General features: G+C 36.6%; 1 protein-coding gene across 3 annotated transcripts in view; it reads left to right on the top strand.

The window, feature by feature from the left end:
• Positions 1-19,990, top strand: part of MCTP1 (multiple C2 and transmembrane domain containing 1) — a 457,836-nt gene that overhangs the window by 261,483 nt on the left and 176,363 nt on the right. For all 3 annotated transcript variants that reach the window (XM_054578606.1, XM_054578607.1, XM_054578605.1), the window contains 3 exons: positions 2,258-2,428; positions 5,047-5,177; positions 17,689-17,875. In XM_054578606.1, the coding sequence (XP_054434581.1) occupies positions 2,258-2,428; positions 5,047-5,177; positions 17,689-17,875 (489 nt within the window). The remainder of the gene's footprint in view (positions 1-2,257; positions 2,429-5,046; positions 5,178-17,688; positions 17,876-19,990) is intronic.

The following is a 19,990-nucleotide window of genomic DNA, read 5'->3' as shown; positions in this document are numbered from 1 at the left end:
AGGTGATGTCATGTATTAGCCATGTAGGAAAGTCTAGCCTGGAATTTCAAGTATATTCAACTCATTTAGTGGGAGAGCAACATTATACTTAAATGATTACTTTTAAACCTAGGAGAGACTCTCTGCCCTAAAGACCAATATTGGGAGAAGAGCAGGAATAAAGCTCAGAAATACTGGGTACTAATCACAAACCCACTATTTATTAGACAAACCACTTATTTCTGTGAAAGCATGAAGGATCCCATGGAAAGCATTCTTTGTCCTTCCCACTCCATAAGTCAAGATCTTGTACATCAAATTCCGCCTCAGTAAAATGGCAATAGCAAGCCTGGACTTCCTGCTTCTTTGGGTATTAGTGAAAACCATGTGATATAATGTACACACACAGACTTTTAAATTCTAAAGCTCTATATAAGTGGGTAGTTATTAATTCCTCGTCTATGTTAAGATAATTATTTCTTCTTACTTGCAAAATAAATTGTTTTTCTTCTTTCCTTCTTTGCCACTTGTGTTCCTTAACAAAAGTTGCAGACCCAAATTTTAGATCCCAGTCTCTAATGTCTGCTGTTAGAGGTAGTCTCCACAGTGGCAGAAGTGGATGGATGGGTAGACAGACAGACACACTGAAATCAATTGTTGCATTATATAATAATAGGTAGTATAAAATCTTAGAACTAAAAAAAAAAAAGCCTTGAAGGTCACTTGGTGCAATAAATCTTAAACCATAATTTTAATCTGAGAAATCCTTGGTTCAAAGCAAACCCAATGCAGAAACCCAATGTGTGAAGCAGATGGGGGGAGAGGGGCTCTAGCTGGAGTGGGGCGTGGAGCCTTGGAAGTCACAGGTGCTCCATGAAACCTCTCACCTGCACTTTAGAACACAGTTGAATGCTGCCCTTGGAGCTCACGGAGGTGAGGAATGTGGAGGCAAAGTCTCACATTGCTATTAGTAAGGCAGAACCATCAAGCAATGTTGTTCGAAATTTGCTGATCACCAAGGTAGGGAAATATGTAATGCGATTTGGAATGAGTTCCATTGAAATGTTCAACTACTAAAAGTATTGTCTTTTGAAGGATGCAGTTTTCATTTTCCTAATCAAAGGACCCTGAAATGCATGATTTTTGATGATGACAGATAAAAATGTCTGGCATTACCATGGTGTGGAATAAAAATAGAAATTCGAAGTGGAAGGGGGAGCACACAAAATAGGCTGTTACGTTATAACATTGAAGGAATCAGGCTAAAAGTGGAGCTGATTCATCATGTAGAAGTGGAATAATTTGAAGTCAAGAGAAATGTTGAATTTTTTCATGAAATGACCGTAAGTGAAGAAAACATGCTTGGTGATGTGAAACAAACAGCAGTTTCTATGTTACTGAATGCAGATTGTAAAGATTTTAACATTTTAGCCACTTTCTCTCACTTGTTTTATGTGCTATTTAGTTCTAAGAGATTATATGCCCATTTTTAGTAGAATTACTAATTTTCAAAACTTTCAATTTGGTTCATTGACTTAAATATTGTGACTTACAACTAAGCATAATAAAAATCACTAAAGAAAATGTTTAAATACTGGAGTGGGAAATAAATTCAGAAACATACCTGCCAATATCAATCACATATGTAAATTTTAATATTTGTAACATAAGTTTCAAACATAAGCAAGGCATTTTAGATGGACATACTAATTTTGTTTTCTGTTCTTTGGTACCCTAAATAGTTTTTGAGTGAGCTGAAACTTTTTTTAATATAAAAACATAAAGATGTTTTTAAAGTGACTAGAACTTATAACTAATCTTAGAACTAAAAACCATCTGTAAAATTGATTTGTTACATGAAAAAAGATTTTTAAAAATCCATAAATAATTAAAAATTAAATATCACTGTTTGGGTGAGAGCTTTCATATTTATATTTGTTTTATCTAATTTTGACACTGGCATATTAGATACATGCAAATATTCTCTGATATTCTTGAAGTACCTACTGCTTGTAATTTTAAGAGTTGAAAAATTATACTTTATTTTGAACATTCACCTTTTTTACCATCCATAAATTTATCATGAGATGATAATTTCATGTCTATTAATAACTACATAATTAATAAAGAATAATCCATAAATTATTTTCATTTAAAAAATGTGTAACTGCCTAATTTTTATTTTTGAAAAATTGTAACAACATTGGAAAAGATAGTGCCAAATGAGATAGTTTAGTTTAAAACACAATAAGCTAACTCTGTTTTCTTTTGCCAAAAGTTTCAGACCCAAAGTTTACGTCTATCAGATGCACACAGAAAATCACACCTTTGGCGAGGAATAGTCAGTATCACGTTGATTGAGGGGCGAGACCTCAAGGCAATGGATTCAAACGGGTTGAGTGACCCCTATGTGAAGTTCCGGCTTGGACATCAGAAGTACAAGAGCAAGGTGACCATATCTCTTTTATGTTCCCGTCAGTATTTGGACAGCAGTGGTTAGTTATAGCTATGTTTTGGAAGATGAAAACCCTACTCTTCAAAATGCTTAACAGAACTTTTGAACATTGTGTCAATGAACAAGACCAACAATTGCCGTGCCGTCTCTCACTTTCTGTGCCATGTGACCTTGGGTAAACTACTTAGCTTCTGTATGTCTCAATTTCTTCATTTATAACACAGGAATAAAAGTAGGAACTATCTTTAACAACAACAACAACGAAAAGTCTGCAACAAACCTAAGTCAATGCCTAGCACATAAACTGCTCAGAATGTTGGCTACTCTTACTATTACAACTAGTACTAGTATCAATACTACAAATAGCATTATTTTACAAGCCATAAAAATCTGTGTAAATTACTCTGAGCCATTTTTCAAACTGGTTTTCACCAGTGCAGATTGAAAGTTGTTTTAAAATTTGTTCAGAAAACAAGGAGTCCTGTTGCCTCTACTAGCAGTGAGAAATGGGGCAAATCAATTTGCCTCTTCATGCCCCAACTTCCCATCTGTAAAACTGAGAATTCAAGTAATGCCTACCTAATAAAGTTATTGAGAAGAATGAATAAATATTTTATACATGTAAAGTGCTGGGAATTCAACCTAGCCTGTAATAAATAGTCAATGAGAGTAGCAAAAAGAAGAGGAAGAGCAGCCTCAGTAAGTAATGAGTATATTGTGTAATAACAATTCTATTAGTAGTAATACTATATTGAATAATCATATTATCATATTATTGAGAGAAGTAACAATAATTAACAAAGGTCATTGTAATCATAGTTATATTCAGGGCACATGTCTTATCTTTGTTCTATTGAAATTCAGCCTCCTTGATGGTCAGCTTCTACAGCTGCTATTCTTAGACAGCTTGGGACAACTGATCATATCCATCTCATTTTAGAAATCACGTTCTACCTTGGTGGGAATACCTTGGCCTTGACATCATTATTTTAACGAATTGTTGATAAACAGCCTGCCTAGGTTCCTTCTGGCCCAGGAAGTTTTTGTCAGTACCTGAGGTAGCTGGAAGTATCACACAGCTGACCAGTTAGCAGGCTGCGAGAGCTGCTCTCCCGCTCATCAGTTACCTTCCCGAGTGCCCGCATGGAGGGGGAGGGCATCATTTCTGACCTGAAGGAAATCAGAAAGGGTGGACAATCCTAAAAAAGGAAACTGAGAAGTTAGGCACTTTATGGCCAGACAAATAAGACAGACCACTTCCCAAAATATCATAGGAGTTCGTTGTAGCCTAGTTACAAGACCTGTGAATTATCATAGCATTTATCTGATGCCATCTTTTTTTTCTGCCATGGGCTTAATAACATACTTTAAGGAAACTACTGATTCCAAAAATAGTTACCTATGACCACTTTGTCTTGTCCTTTATCGATTAACATCATTTCTATGTTCTGGTAGGCTTAAAACATTACTTATTTTTATAGTTCTGCTCTTTAGGTATGAAATATGAAACCCAGCTATGGACACATGTCTCTCTTTGCTCTTTCTTTCCGTGATCTATTGCTGATTAATTTCAGATTATGAACTTTAAAAATTGTGATTCATTTGCATTACCTTTGCACATAACATACTTCATTGCTTTCAAAGTCTTTACATCTAAAGATCTGTCTCCCATGCATTAAAAAGAGAAAAGGCCACCACATGCCCTCCTGCTCAAAAGAAAGATTAGGGAAACAAATATGAATGCTGTTTAATCCAATGGGGAATGGAATTTTAAAGGAAATCAGTATGGATCACTTTATTGACTGATCCACCAGGTGTCTTATCTGAATACTTGGAGTTACAAAATCGCACTTCAGATAATCTTTCTTGTATGTGCAATGTGGAGATTATACATACACACATATTCATACTAATTTGCAAACATTTTTGACATGTTGTTTTGGGGAAAGAGATCTGAAGCTTTAATCAAAGACCTTACTCAGAGTCTAAAACATAACGACCCTGGATGGGTCACTTAAACTCCAGGTCTTGGTTTTTCCATGTATAAAATGGAGATGACACATCAATGCTAAAATTCTAGGATGTGTTTACCTGACCACCCCAAAGTTATTTGCTTTTTTCCCCTGTTCCCACAGAACTTTTTTTTTTAAAATGTGTTCAGCTCAAGAATTCTCATGTGCGGGGGAGTAAGGGAAAAAAAATTCTGGGAATCCTCAGCTTCCTTTATTATGAGATGACAGACATCAAGTTACGTCTTTGTGCATAAGCTGGTTATGTAAAATAAATGCTAGTGTCTGAGGGAGCTATATTTCACTTATAGGCTATGTTTTTGCCTTTTCTATGTAATACATATCCCTCATCTGTTATTCTGTTATTCAAGATGATGAGGAGGCGACTTTGGTTTTCAGGACACATCCTTTAGGGTTCTTTCAGACAATATGCAGTAAAGATGCTAGAGATTCTAATGACTTATTTTCATTATTTCTGGAAGCTTTTGTTCAAATCTCACACATGCCTTTCTAGACAGTACTTAAAGTTTGTTTGAATGTCCCAAGTTAAATTTTTCAAAGACTGATATTGATGAGACAATAGTGACTTTTTTGGTTTTGCAGATAATGCCAAAAACTCTGAATCCTCAGTGGAGAGAACAATTTGATTTTCATCTCTATGAAGAAAGAGGTGGAATTATTGACATCACTGCATGGGACAAAGATGCTGGGAAAAGAGATGATTTTATTGGCAGGTTTGTGCAATTTTATATTTTTGGTTCACTTTAGAGAGGAAGAATTTTGTTAAGAGAATATTTTCTTTAAGTCTGGTTATTGTAAACGATCTTTACTGCTCAGAAGGAAAGGATCTTACCATGGTAAGGCAGCGCTTGGGTGAACTGCAAATTAGGTTTGAAGACTGACCAGTAGGTGGCAGTTTTGACCAGTTGATGGATGGGCTATCCAAATTTGATAGCCAGAAATTTTCTCCAGATGTCAGAAGGATTGTACATAAAAATTATGGGAGCTGAGAAAGAAGAATCTCACTTGATATAAGATCCTTAGAGGAACAAAGAGCATATTCATAGTCTGTAAAGTGATCTGACATTATATTTCTTTTCAAAAAGCATATTGTTACTGTAAAATGCAGTTTCCTAAAACTCCCCACAAGGTAAAGGGTCTTTATAATTTTCTAGGTCTAGGAGTTCATAAATTCAGAGTTCCCAAGTTTTAGTGAAGGAAGTGTTGAGTGAGGCAGATTGTGTTAGTCTGATAATGCAGTGAAGAAAGGACTCTTCTGAGGTTTACAGGATACCCTGCCCCAAGTTATTTTGAATGCCTGCTTGAGTGTATGAATTATTATCTCTCCTGAAAGCCTATTTTTGTATTTCTTGGTAGCTTTGTATGTGTCTGTAGAAAAACATATTGCAACCTGCCAATACTGAAATAAAGCATGCTGTACAGAATTTGTTAGTTCAGAAAATTCTTTCTTCATTGCCATTCATGTTTCCAAGTCTCAAAACGTATAGCCTGAAGAACTGCATGCATACTAACAAATGGGATTTTATGCTAGAGAAGCAAGAGCAGGAATCCAATCCAACATATTTACCTGGGGTTTTTTGTTTGTTTTTGTTATTCTGATATATACGTTTTGGTTTTCTTCATAGGATTATAGAGAGGTCAAAGATTAACTTTTGTTACCCTTTAATATTTTACTTATAAAGTGAAATGAGAAAAACACTACCAGAACCTCATAGTGTGTTACATTTTAATCCTTTTAAAAGGGCAAGCCTTCATTGCATGTTTTTTCCCAATAAACTTGCAATGTAGTTGGAAGTGTATCCTTTCTTCTTATTTTTTCTGACTGTTGGAGATGTTTACCACCCACGTGTAGTTTCTGGCTCCAGCCGCACCTGGATTGTTGGGTGCGTTCTTGCTAGTGCCTACCTCCTGGAGAACCCAGCCTGGGGAAGCAGAGGCCTGGGCTCCACGCCCTCGAGGGCACAGCTGTGCACTCTGCTTCCCAGTGTCTTGGTTGGATTAAAACCGGTCTCTGCAGTGATTCCAAATGCAACCATTAAAGAATAATAAGGGTTTTTAAACCCTTATTTTGAATGGCTTATTTTTATTTTCAGTTGCACTTTTTTTCTAAATATAATGAAGAGTATAAACAATAAAAAATTTAAAAAATACATATAATGAAAACTTACCTGACATCAGCCTCACTAAGACAAAAAAAAATCAATTTTTGGTCATATGCCAAACATATCTGCCTTTGAAAGCAATTTAAGCCAAAAAAATTTTTTTAGAATAAACAAGAGCACAGGTGTAGACAAGATCACTCCTAGGACACAATTTGAGTATCAATTTAAACCACTCTACATGGTAAGGAGAATTACTGTTGAATTTTGAGATAATAAAAAAATGGACAATAGAAATTTATACACTCTGTTAATTTAACAAAGATACCTGTTGCATAAAAAGGAAATGACTATGGAATATCATCATTTCTAATCTATTTGACGTCCAGATAGCACTAGAGACCTTAGGTTTCTAACTTTATGTTTTTTAAATTGTACTTTAAACACATCATGCCACTGAAAAACAACCTATTATTATACCTAAGTGGAGGCAAGTAAAGTCACTTGTGTTTATGTAAAGGTTGTGTGGTAACAGTGGAAATAATGCAGATTATAATAGAATTTCTTGGTTCCTAGAATAGTCTAGAAGAGAATTGACTTAATTCCCAATTAAATTTGAGTTTTAAAGGTAAAGTAATAGGAGCAAAACTGTAGTTGTGGTCTTCTGTCTTCTTTTGCAAGCTATCATTGCAACATTCTATGAATTAAGTTTTTTTCTTATTTATTCATTTATTTTTTTGAAATACACTTGACATATAACTATGTAAATTTAAGGTACACATGTTGATTTGACAGATTTATATACTGTAATATGATTACTGTTACAACTATAGTTAGCACCACTATCACATCACATAATTTTAATTTCTTCTTTGTGGTAGAAATAGTTAAGATGTGTCTGTATTAACTTAAAAGTTAGAGGCTATTTCAGGAGTCAGCTAGTAGTCAATTAGTGAATTAAAAGTTGGCCGTGAAGGTAATACTGCCACTTTAACGCCTAATAACCTTTTTTTAAGGATACTTTCTAAATTCAGTTCCAAAGTTGAGAACGCTTTGTATAAATTAGATAATCTGCATAGACTAGTTTATTGTGTTCTAGTTTTGTTATCCCCTTTATTTTATAGTTTTGGTCATGTAAAATGACTTTTGGAAATGTGTTTTGTAAATGTTTACTCAATAACAGGACAGGACTTTTTTTCATAACGGAGGTCTCTTGTGACTTCCAGGTTGTTGAATCCAATGACCAGTTTTCCACCTTCATTTTAGTTGATCCAGCAGCAGAGGTAGACTTGGACGATCACTTCCTGGCCTTAAAACATGTCTCCACTTGGCTTCCAGGACACCAGGTGGTTTCCCACTGCATGCTCTTTCTTGGTCTCCCACACAAATGTGTTCTCACCTGCCTCCTGTTTCAGTCCTGGAGAACTTCGGAACCTGTTCCTTCTGCTCTTCTCTGTCTGTACTTGCTGCCGTGGTGACTTCATTCACTCATGCTTTCGTGCCATCTAAGATTGACAATGATAAAGGTACAGCTCCACTCTATAACTCACCTAAACTCCAGATTCCCACACCCAACTGCTGACTCAGTATCTCTTCTTCAATATCTAATAGGCTTCTCCAATTTAGCAGGTTCAAAGCCAAAGTCCTCACCCTGCCTACCCGCCAAATCTGCCCTTCCTTCAGGGTTCTCTCTAGTTTGTTGGTAACACCAAAAATCTTGGAGTCACTTTTGATTCATTTTTTTCTCTTACTTTCATTAAATCCATCAGCAACCAGCTAACTTTTTCTTCCAAATGTATTCAGAATTCACTCCTCTCAATATCTCTATACTCTGATCCTGTCTGAAGCCACCATCAGCTTTCATGTAGACAAAATAGCAATAGCCTCCTGTTCTTCCTTCCACAGAACATTAATAAAAAATTAAACTCCTCTTCTCAAATCCCTTCAGTTACTTGCCATGATAATCTGGATAAAAGCAAATTCCCTGTAGTGGTTTATAATGCTCCTCATGGTCTGGCCCTGTGACCCCCCTACCTTTAACTTCTGTTCTGCTCCTCCTTCTCCTTGTACTGCCATTGCCTCTTCCCTGTTTCGCAAGTGCACCGGGCACGCTCTCACCTCAGGACCCTTCCCTCAGTCTGTCAGACTCTTTTTTCGGGTGTCCACCTGCCTTGCTTCTTGATCTTCTTTAGGTCTGTGAACAAATGCCACATTAGAGAGGCATCCACACCAAGTCTATGTAAAGTTGAAACCTCTTTTCCTAGACATTCCCTTTTCCCTGTCCTGCTTTGTTTTCTCAGTAGAAGTAATCACCATTTGACATACTGTGCATTATCATGAATTTCCCATCACTGTCATGTATGTATGCTCGATGCGGGTTGTGTTCCATGAGGAATTTTGAGTGTTTTGTATGCTGTGGCATCCTTGATGCCTAGGAAAGTATCTGGCACACAACAGGGATTCAATAAATATTTGCAGAACTTTAATTTAAATATCTGAAGCTTGATTTAATACTGGAAATTATGACTTTTCCTCCTCTAAATATATACAGAATTTGATACCAGGTGTTAATGAAAAGGCAATTAGAACAATATGTCTTAGTGGAAGGTACAGTTTCAGTGTAATTGAGGAGAGGTCTTTGTATATAACTCAACAGGGGAAAATTAATGAGTTAAAGTCTAAAAGTGCCTGAGTAATCTTTATACTTAAAAAAACACTGAATTGTATTTAGAAAGTCTGTACATTTATCAACATACATATATATCTCATAACTTTTCATCATTATAATATCTATAGAGTTGCTGCCATCTGGTTGTTAAGTTTTACATATAAGTAAGTTTACCGTGAATAGAAGGAAACAATAACGATAATGCTTTACAACTTAAAGAGCACTGTTACACCATCACACCCATTACCTCAGCATCAGGGGATAATGAGAGTGGTTCATATAACAATTTTACAGAAGCAGGAAGTGAGGCAGGTGGAGGTTTAGAGGTTGCCTCGCTGTTTTGAAACGGGGTGATCTGAGACTTAAACCCCGGACTCCTGCCTGGAAAGCCCGTGCCCCTTTCACCGCAGTCTTCTGTTCAGTCTGTTCTGAAATGATTCAGTGCTCAGTAAAATGCTGAGCGGTCCGTAAGCCAACCTGGGGGCTGTCCACCATACTGCGAGTTTAAACAACAAATTTTACCTGTCACTGAACTACAAATTTCAAGTGAAGGTGAAATAATGTTAATCTGCATGTAATTATTTAACTTTCTGATCACCTGCATTTTGGCAGGCACGAGGAACTGCCACCTTTACGATAATCAGCTAATAAATCCTCGTGATTGTTACACTTTTATGCAGAGCAGTAATCTGAACATTGGTTGCTGACAGCTGCGGTAAATTGCCAAGAATGAGTGCTGTCAGAGAACAAGTTGTTTTTATGAACATGCAGAATAAGTAAATCCCGTGTCAAGCAATTTTATTCAGTTGGAGTTATTTGCAATCCAATATAGCAAGATTTATAGCATTATTTATTAGTGTGCAAAATGCTTGTTTATCCGGAGAGTGGCATTGATTTGGGCTACGTATATTTTAGGTTGGTGAATTGCTAGTGACTTTATTTGTTGCATTGTTATCAGGGCCGTGGCTGCCCCTGACAACAAAGAGTTACAGATGTGAGCTTGAGTAGGGAGCTCTATTTCAACAAAAATGTTATTAATGATACAGCATAAGAAAAACTTCTTCCAAATGGGCAAGCTGTGGGTGAAAAACAAATGCTTTCAAGTTCTACAATCATAAAAATAAATCGATACCTCTGTACTTAATGCTGAAAGAAAGAAAATGTGGGATGTGTTGGGGCACACATAGATGAATTCAGGTATAGTGCAGAAATGATGTTAGATATTAACCAAATTAATGTTTTCAGAAAGTTGAAGGTCAATGCATTTGAGCATTTGACATTCTGTAGATTCTGATTTGCAATGTTTTTCATTTGAGATACCAGTACTACAATGATTCTTTTACTTCTTATAAAAATAAGGGCAGGGGCAGTCCTATGTACTATTAATTTGAAAGCACATAGATCATCAGACAATTCAACACTGAAGAGAATATTTTTATGAAATCATACTCCACCATTTTTCTTACTAAAGATTGAATGAAATATTTCATTAGGAAGATGGACAACTTTTAAGTGAGGAATGGAGTGTGTCATTGATCTTTTTCTTGGCTTATCAAAAACTCAACCTAATTTGCTTTCATGGTTACCAGTTTTTCTTCTGAAGGTTTTCTAAGAAATTTTATACTCGCTGCAAGAGTTCTTACACAATGGGCAGTTTATCTTTGAGTCAAGGAATGGGAAACTTCGCAAGTGTATGAAAGTATGCTCTAGTAAAGCAAGGCCCCCAAAGACAATTGAACAGTGAGCACCGCTGGTGGGGGAAAGGCAATGGCAGCCCTGGCGTCCTGCAGTGTCAGAGACTGCATGGAACTCCAGCATAACGGTGGAACCTGCAGACGCTTCACCGGTTACACAGTGAATTCTTTGCAATGCAGAATTCCAAGGAATTAGGTATTATATTGGTTTAAAGTGCAAGATTTTATAATATATTATGTATTATTAGTTTTCCTAATGTAATATAGTTCCCATATATTAAGAAATCTCAAAAAAGGCTACATAGTTTTATTTGTTAAATTTGGACAAAATTATGTAAAATATGCTTTTAAAAATTACCCCCACCAAAGAAATTCTATAAAGTCTTGTGTTTTTATTCAGAAGGCTTTGTTATTAAATGTCTTGCTAATCATAATGTCTTCTTAATATCATTAGCTAATACTTCAAGGCACAGCATACTCTTAGAAGTTCATTGTGAAAGAGAGTAGATGTAAATTTCTATTTCAAATATCCTTCCTGATAATTTTGAATTGTTTTGCTGAATCCCTGTTAGATCTGATTGTAGCACCTTTGATGTATGAATCGGAATGTGGCTGTCATGGAACTTAGCAAGAAGTATCAGCTCTGCATATTGTTGTTTATCATTCTTTTCACTTGTGCCTGTTCAATTAGCATTATCTTCAGTCCACAATGTCTTTACTGGGATCTTTTCAAGGCAATTGCCCATTTTTTGAGGCTTAGCTCAGTTAAATGTAGATTTTATAATCTGTAAGTCCACTTTACGGGACATGTATAAACTGCAATTCAGTGAGAGCAAGTCAGCGAGTAAGAGGTGACTGTCACCCCCTCTGTTATACAGCTCCTATTCTTCCCTCAAGATAGTTGCAGGCCATGCATGACATGTCTGATGTATGGACCATCTGTGTTAATGCATACATAAAATATTTATAAAATATGACTCTTGTCTTATCTTTAAATTTTTTTAAATATATTTTATTTATGCTATTTATGCAAAATAAATATATTTTGATTATGCTATCACAGTCATCCCAATTTTTCCCTCTTTCCTCCCCTCCACCCAGTACCCCCATTCCCGCCAGCAGTCCCCCCCTAGTTCATGTTCATGAGTCATGCATATAAGTTCTTTGAATTCTACATTTCCTATACTATTCTTAACATCCCCCTGCCTATTCTGTACCTACAAATTTGTACTTCTTAATCCCTGCACATTTCCCCCCATTCCAGCCACTCCCTGTCTAAGCTGATAACCCTCAGGTGACCTCCATATCTAAGATTCTGCTCCTGTTCTGCTTTTTGCTTAGTTTGTTTTTTAGTTGTTGATAGATGTGAATTTGTTGCCATTTTAATGTTCATAGTTTTGATCTTCTATTTCTTAAATAAGCCCCTTCAACATTTCATATAATAATGGCTTGGTGATGATGAACTCCTTTAGCTTTGCCTTGCCTGGGAAGCACTTTATCTGCCCTTAAATTCTAAATGATAGCTTTGCTGGATAGAGTAATCTGGGTTGTAGGTCCTTGCTTTTCATCACTTTGAATGCTTCTTATCAGTCCCTTCTAGCCCTCAAAGTTTCTTTTGAGAAATCAGCTGACAGTCTTGTGGGAATTCCTTTCTAGATAACTCTGCTTTTTTCTTGCTGCTTTTAGGATTCTCTCTTTACCTTCAACCTTTGGCAATTTATTATGATGTGACTTGGTGTGGTCCTCTTTGGGTCCAAATCATTTGGGACTCTATGTACTTCCTGGACTTGTATGTCTATTTCCTTCACCAAATTAGGGAAGTTTTCTTTCGTTATTTTTTCATAAGTTCTCAATTTCTTGCTGTTCCTCTTCTCCTTCTGGCATTCTTCTGATTCAGATGTTGGTATGTTTAGAGATGTCCCAGAGGCTTCTTAGTCTATCCTCATTTTTTTTTAATTCTTTTTTCTTCTTGCTGTTCTGACTGAACGATTTTTTTTCTTCCTTATGTTCCAAATCGTTGATTTGAACCTCAGCTTCATCCCTTCCACTGTCGGTTCCCTGTAGGTTTTTCTTTATTTCACTTACTGTAACCTTCATTTCTGCCTGGGTCATTTTTATTTTGTTGCAATACTCAATGAGTTCTTCGAGCATCCTGATCACCGTTGTTTTGAACTCAGCATCTGATAGGTTGGCTATCTCAGTTTCATTTAACTCTTTTTCTGGAGTTTTGTTCTGGTTTTTCATTTGGGCCATAGTTCTTTGTCCCCTCAATTTGGCAGCCTCCCTGTGTTTGTTTCTGTGTATTAGGTGGAGCTGCTTTGACTCCGCACCACTCCGTGGCTCCACAGCTCCTCACATCTCTCCACCTCTCTCCTCATCTCCGCCCCTCCTACCTGTCTGAATGAATGTGGCTTCTTTAAATCCGTGGTTGTTGAACTTCCATACAGCTCAATTTTCTGACAGTTCTGGGTGATATTTGTTCTGTAATCTAGTAATTTTTTCTGTAGTCGTGTAAGAAGGCGAAGTGTGTATACCTATGCCTCCATCATGACTGGAAGTCCCTGAAAGTGATCTTTTTTTAAAAATAATAATAAAATAAATAAATAAAATAAATTTTTTTAATTATTTAAAAATCCAAAGAGTCCTAATATTTACTTTCTGTACCCCAGTGGACTCACACATGTAGTTAGTATCCAGGATGCTACACACAAAACTGTTTCACCTCATAGGAATGTTATAGGTCACTGGTTCAGGCATGGCAGATAAAAAGGCAGAGAGGAAAAAGGTGATAGAAACACTGAAATGTCTCTCCTTGAACTCTTAGTGGAAAATATCACCAAGTAAATGTGACATAGTCCTTTCATGTGGCTAAATAAATGCATGCAGTATTTTAGAAGTGCAATGAATTTTAAGCTTTGATATGGAACTCAGGAAATGTGGTTTGAGTTCTTACCATCTCTTAATCTCTCTAAGCCTCGATTTCCCCTTTTATGTATACAGATTACAGTAGCCCTGGAGTCTTCAGTTTTGAGCTTGTTTTGGCTCTTCTACTGACTGATTGATAAGTTGGGCTTCGTACAGATAGTAAGTTTTGTAATTTTCCAATATCAAACTAATAAAGCCTATGTTATAATAAAACTACAACACACAGACTCTGTGGTCATTCTGAAAATAAAATGTGAGAAACTAGAAGGCTGACAGGGAGCCGGATCCCCCAAATATAACAGAGACACATAAGATATTTAATAACTATTGAATGAATGAATGAATGAATGAAAGGAGTGTTGGAAAGAAATCAAACTGCTTCCTAGGATGACAATATAGAAGTGATAGAGTGAGAGAGCCTTATATGTTAGTTCTGCTCTGGCGCTATCACCTTGGGTAAATTTTGGCCTCTGAAACTTTACCTCTTTGTCCATACGTATTTTAAAACTTACAGAGCACCAACTGTAGTCCAGGTGCTATGCCAGATGCCTGCCCTTGAGGTGTCTCAGGGTACTGACACTGAAAGACAACTGCAGTCTATCTCAATGAGAATTAATAAAAAGTAGCTAAGGGAAGATAGGCAGAGAGGTTGCCTTGTCCAAAGACAAAGGAACAGTTGAGCCCTAGCATGGATGGTGAAAGAATTACAAGTGGTGGTCTAGAATGACTTAAGTAGTGAGTAAGCAAGTGACACACAAGCTGATGGTAGGTTGTGGAGGGCACTGTTACCTTGCTAAGGATATTTCATAGGTGGTGGGAAGCCAGGGGAGGGACACAGTCAGGTTTGTGTTCTAGACATCTATAACTAAGGGGATTGAATTTTATCAATGGCTTCTGCTTTCGCCCAAGTTCCTTAGGAAATTGAGCTTGGGCCAATGCCTAAGTGCTGATGCTTTATTGGGAGGTACAGTCCCAGGCACTGAGAGTGAAAGAGAAAACATGAGGCGGGGAAGACCAGGAAGCAATGCAAGGTGATATGTTACTGGGCTGGCCACTCTTTCCTGTGTTTCAGAGACAGAGCTGATTGCTCAGCAGGTGCACCTACTTAGCCACACATGGACCGGCAATATGGAGAACTTCATTTACAGCAGCATCAGAGGATTACTCCTGAGCAGATTTTTTTAGATGAATAGGAGATATGTATAACCTCAACTAGAACTTTGAAGCCATTAATTCTCTCTCATCCAATATATTTGTATAAATAGACATTTTCTATATTAGAATGATAGAAGTCAAAAATTTTGAAACATTAAATATAGGACAGGAGCTGAGATTATTTTCATGAATACACTGATATTAGAGATTTAGTTGTAGCAGAAAAGCATAATCCCCCTATAAATGTATAGATTAATTTAAATGTTATTAGTTTCAGAGTTTTTAAAATTCAATTTTTAAATTTTTCTTAGTTTATTATCTTATAAGAATGATAACTGACAGCCGTCCTCCCTAGTTTACATTTATTAAAAGCATAAAAATGACATGATTCCATATTTCAAAACTGAGATAATTTTTTTCTATTTAATATGAATCCAGATCTACCCAGTTTAAGTATCACTGCAAACAGCACACACTTCCTCCTGGGAAGCACAATTACTTCAAGACAGACTGGTCAAGAAAAAAAAGCCTAGATCTTGGATTCTAGAGTCCTAAGTTCAGATCCTGGCTCTGCTAATAATTAACTATATTTCCATTAAGTCATGTAACTTCTCTGGCCCTCAGTTTCCTCATCGGTAAATGAAGGAGATTTCAGGGATCACAAATCCTAATGCCTATTGGAACCAGGCACTGAATTAAGTGAAGCAGGCCAGCTATAAATAATAGACAGTATTGGGGATACTAAGTCAGAAGACATTTACTCTGTCTTTAAAATTATTTAACTTCAAGACTTTTACACTACAAGGAAAATCAAATCCATGGCACAGATTTGATCTGAAAGTTGCCAATTTACGATACCTGGACCAGATTATGTTTAGAACATCTTCCCTAACCTAAAGCATTTAATGCAAAAACTCTAATATGAATGAGAAGTAGCCCAGCATCTCTACGACTGATGCAAAGTGGTAACTGGCATAGAAGAAAATCCTCTGGATGGCTTCAATGTATTTCAGTGTTTTAAGAGGATGTGGTGTCACACCAAAGAATAAGACAAGGACTGGACTGGAAAATGTGTGATCAAAGTGAGTGAAAGACTCTTCTTGGTCCCAACGTTATCCAACCAAAAATACTATCTGAATTGTAATCTCTGTTCGATGCTCTAGTGTCAGATCCCTAATCTAGTCCAAAGATTCATTCATATTCCATAAACTACAGGCTGGGCACTGTGCAGATGCTGCACAAAATTATATTGATCTTTTTATTTTTATTAGAGAATACTGATGGGTTGTTTTTCACCATTGTATGTATTTTGCCCTCGATTTCTTCCACGTGTGATTGACAATAACTTAATTTCAGTTTAAATTAGAATATTAGATAAGGCCACATTTTATATATCATTTCATCCTTTAGAATTTAAGAGACAGCATGAGAGTGTTTTGGAATGGATGTTGTGTTTGCAGAAACAATGAAGTCATTTGATATACATTCTAACTTTAAGGAGATATTTTTCAGACTTGCCACAGAATTTAATTTCCTTCTTTCTCAATAGTTAGCATTTAGCACACACATTTTTCTGTCACTGACCAGGACTTTTTGTTTGTTTGTTTGTTGCATCTATATTCCTCTTCCTCACAATTGTTTCTAGTCCTGGCCATCTCTGATGTCATTTTTGATAGGCAAAAATAAAAGGTAAATGTCAGACATTGATTCAGTTCTTAAAATCACTCATGCTTAAAGAGGTGTTTGAGCACAACTGTAAGCTTGGAGGCCCTATTTATATGCATTTAATTTAAAAGCAAAACAATAAACAATAAATAGGGTGAAGAATAAGAAGAAGCAACAATGTAATCTGTCCTTGATAGCTGACCACCCTGTTTATGTGTTACCACATTTTTTGTTTCAATTGGCTATTTCCTGTTTTAAATGCCTTTTATTCATATGTGCCCCCTTTCTCTCCCTTTATCGGCCCTGTGGTCACCATAATATCTTTCTCTTCCAAATCAACAGACATTTTTATGAACAAAGCTTACAAGGTGTTCAGCTCTGAGAGAGTGGCTGTTGTCCTTGGGCTGCCACATTATGAAACCTCTCAGGACAACTCTGGTACATAACACTTGAGCTATAATGTTTTCAGAGGACTTGTTTGGTTTTTTATTTAGATTTATGAGTGTTCTGTGAATAGATTGGCATGGTTTTAGAAATGTAAAACTTATGGCATCACCAAAGGGCATACTGTCATCACTGCTTTATATATAACATTTCTAAATGAGAGGGGGAAAACACATTGGTTTAAAGTGACCCACAAATTCAGGCTCTGGGGAGTTTGCCCCTCTGGGTGGCTCCCAGGAGGTTCTTTCTGTAAAGAAAGCCCCAGTGACCTAGGCCATTCAGGGACTGAAGAGGTCCCTGCAGACACAGGAATATGGTGACAGTGGGTAGTAACTGAATCAGATAAGCACTTTTTTGTTTGTTTGTTTCTTACAGGAAATCAGCAATTAGGTACTAAAATAATCAGGGGCAGAATTTTGTGAAGAAAGTCAGCTAACATGAAAGAATATTCTTCTAGTGGTCCAAATAGTATTTCTATTGATTTACTTCCCACAGAGCCCTGCGAGGCCTGCACCTCCCCTGTTTGATGTCGGGGGAAGAAAGCCACTTGCTAATTCAAAACATTTGTTTCTAGGTGCCAGGTCGACCTGTCGGTCCTCAGTAGGGAACAGACGCACAAGTTGGAATTGCAGCTGGAAGAGGGTGAGGGACACCTGGTGCTGCTGGTCACCCTGACAGCTTCGGCCACAGTCAGTATCTCTGACCTCTCTGTCAACTCCCTGGAGGACCAGAAAGAACGGGAGGAAATACTAAAGAGATATGTACGTATGTAGCTGTCCCCTCTCGGGGTCATATGTGCCTAGATGAGGTTGTAAATAATTTACCTGAAGTGACAGAGGTACATTTGAAAAGCTGTCTAACAGATCACTGCAGAAGACGGGGCGAATGCAGATGCCAAACATGTCTCCGCAGCCTCCCTTTCATTCCCCACTGGTGTCTGTACACCAGGTCTTTTCTAGAGCCCCCTCCAGAGCACGTTTTAGATTCTGAGATTCTCCTCAGTGATTTTATCATACAGCACAATTATGCAGGGAAACTTCCCATAAAGGAAAGTTAAGTTTACACAGTATTACTTTAAAATTAATTCATTGACTCTTTGTAATTGCAATTCATATTTCTTTGTCTTTCCAAGTTTGAAATGGAGTTAATGGCACTTACATTATATAGCAGCCTGGTAACCATAGGGTATTCCAGAAATCATTTTTTATTTTCAACTGTTTAGAAACACCTCACTTTATTTCTTTTCTTTGTTTTTTTTTTAGTTGAATGTGAATTATAATTAAAAGGAAGCCTCTTCACCTTTTGATCAATTGTAGAGAGATAGGGTAGAATAGTGGAGTCTCTAACGTAAGTGCCCTTCTCAATTTTTACCAAACCAAAACATTCACAACCAAATCTACCTATTTCCCAGCATCCTCACACTATACTTTTCCCACCATGTAGTTTTCTTGAAGCAACAGAGAGGGGAGCTCTTACTCCACCATTCTCTCTCAGTGGAGGCTCAGAAAAGTGAAAACCTCAGTACCCACGAAACTGGGAAAAAGCTTTTCCACTTAAAATCACAAAGCTGGTATTGTACGATGCTGCCAGGTGTTTAGAAGGCTCCTCTAGACTCTCAGCTATGAAACCAAGCTCTGACTAACAAAGAACCGCTTAATTTTTTTCTAGTTTTTAAAATATTCCTATTTGCTGACTGACATCCTTTCAATAACTGAATTTAATAAAGATGTACCTTATCAGGCTGTGCAGATAACATGAAGTGCTGGTACTAATGCTCTACAATATTCTTCAAACAGATTAGCAGGATGTGCGCTTCAGCAAATTTACTCTGGCTATCTCCCCTGAATCAGCTGTCTGCTAATGCTTGTACAACTCATCCACCAATAGTGTTATCATAAACAGTTTAATGGAGGTGACTTAGCAAGGCAAAATAGTATACATTTTTAAACTAGCTAAGAGCCTAAAGTATTGTGTGGCGTCGTCTAATATATAATTGCAATTATGAAAATTATTTCACATTTTGATACCTACCAAAACGTGATCTCCTGTTGCCAGAAGTGAGCTTCATGAATTAAAACAGTTTAAAGGAATTAATTAGTGTATCTATTAATATAAAAATTATCCTAGATATTATAATACTGTATTTCATGAATTAATCCCATATATTAGAATGGTACTGCAGGCTAGGGAATTGGAAATAATCCAACTACTATTGATTTTTTTTTTTTTTGCTGGATGGGCTTCTTTGAATCAGCCATTTCCATTCAGAATTTGAGTATTTGTTTCCATGCTTTCTTTCAAATGTCAGTTATTATTTCAATAAAATATAAAACATTATGTGGCTATTCCAACTAATTCTCAGATTATGTTCTGCTTTCATTATATTAAAAAGTGAACCACATTTAAATATACTTGTTTTTAGTCCTGAATTTGAAGCATAGGCCTGCATCTCCCTCTACAGATGTACTTGCCAAGAAGCTACTGTATGCAATGGCACGTGTGTTATAATTAGTTATAGCAATACAAGGACAAAGGCCTATGTTTTAGGTTTCAGTATGTTTCCTTTATTATATAGATTATGAAATGAATGAATGTTAGTTACATCATGTCTGAAATATCACCTGTTTTAGCAAAACATATTAGGCAGGTTATTTGGAAAATTTTTTATATGTTTTCATGTGAGAACATGTGTATTTTTTTTTAATTTAGGTTAAACTTAAGAATATGGTTGTGGTGGGGAAAGTTGATTAATTTCCCTGCTCTCACATGAAAGAGCCCTGAAAAGGCTTTCCATTGCTGTCATTCAGTGGTTCATTGCAAAGCGCTGAAGCTCCACAAATTAAACAGACATTACTGTGTGAGCCATTATTTGATCA

The sequence above is a fragment of the Pteronotus mesoamericanus genome, unplaced genomic scaffold (assembly GCF_021234165.1).
Source record: "Pteronotus mesoamericanus isolate MK-2021 breed Mesoamerican mustached bat unplaced genomic scaffold, CSHL_Meso_final contig_50, whole genome shotgun sequence".
Taxonomy (NCBI): domain Eukaryota; kingdom Metazoa; phylum Chordata; class Mammalia; order Chiroptera; family Mormoopidae; genus Pteronotus; species Pteronotus mesoamericanus.
Note: the sequence above shows the minus strand (reverse complement) of the source record. Positions and strands in the feature narration are given on the sequence as shown.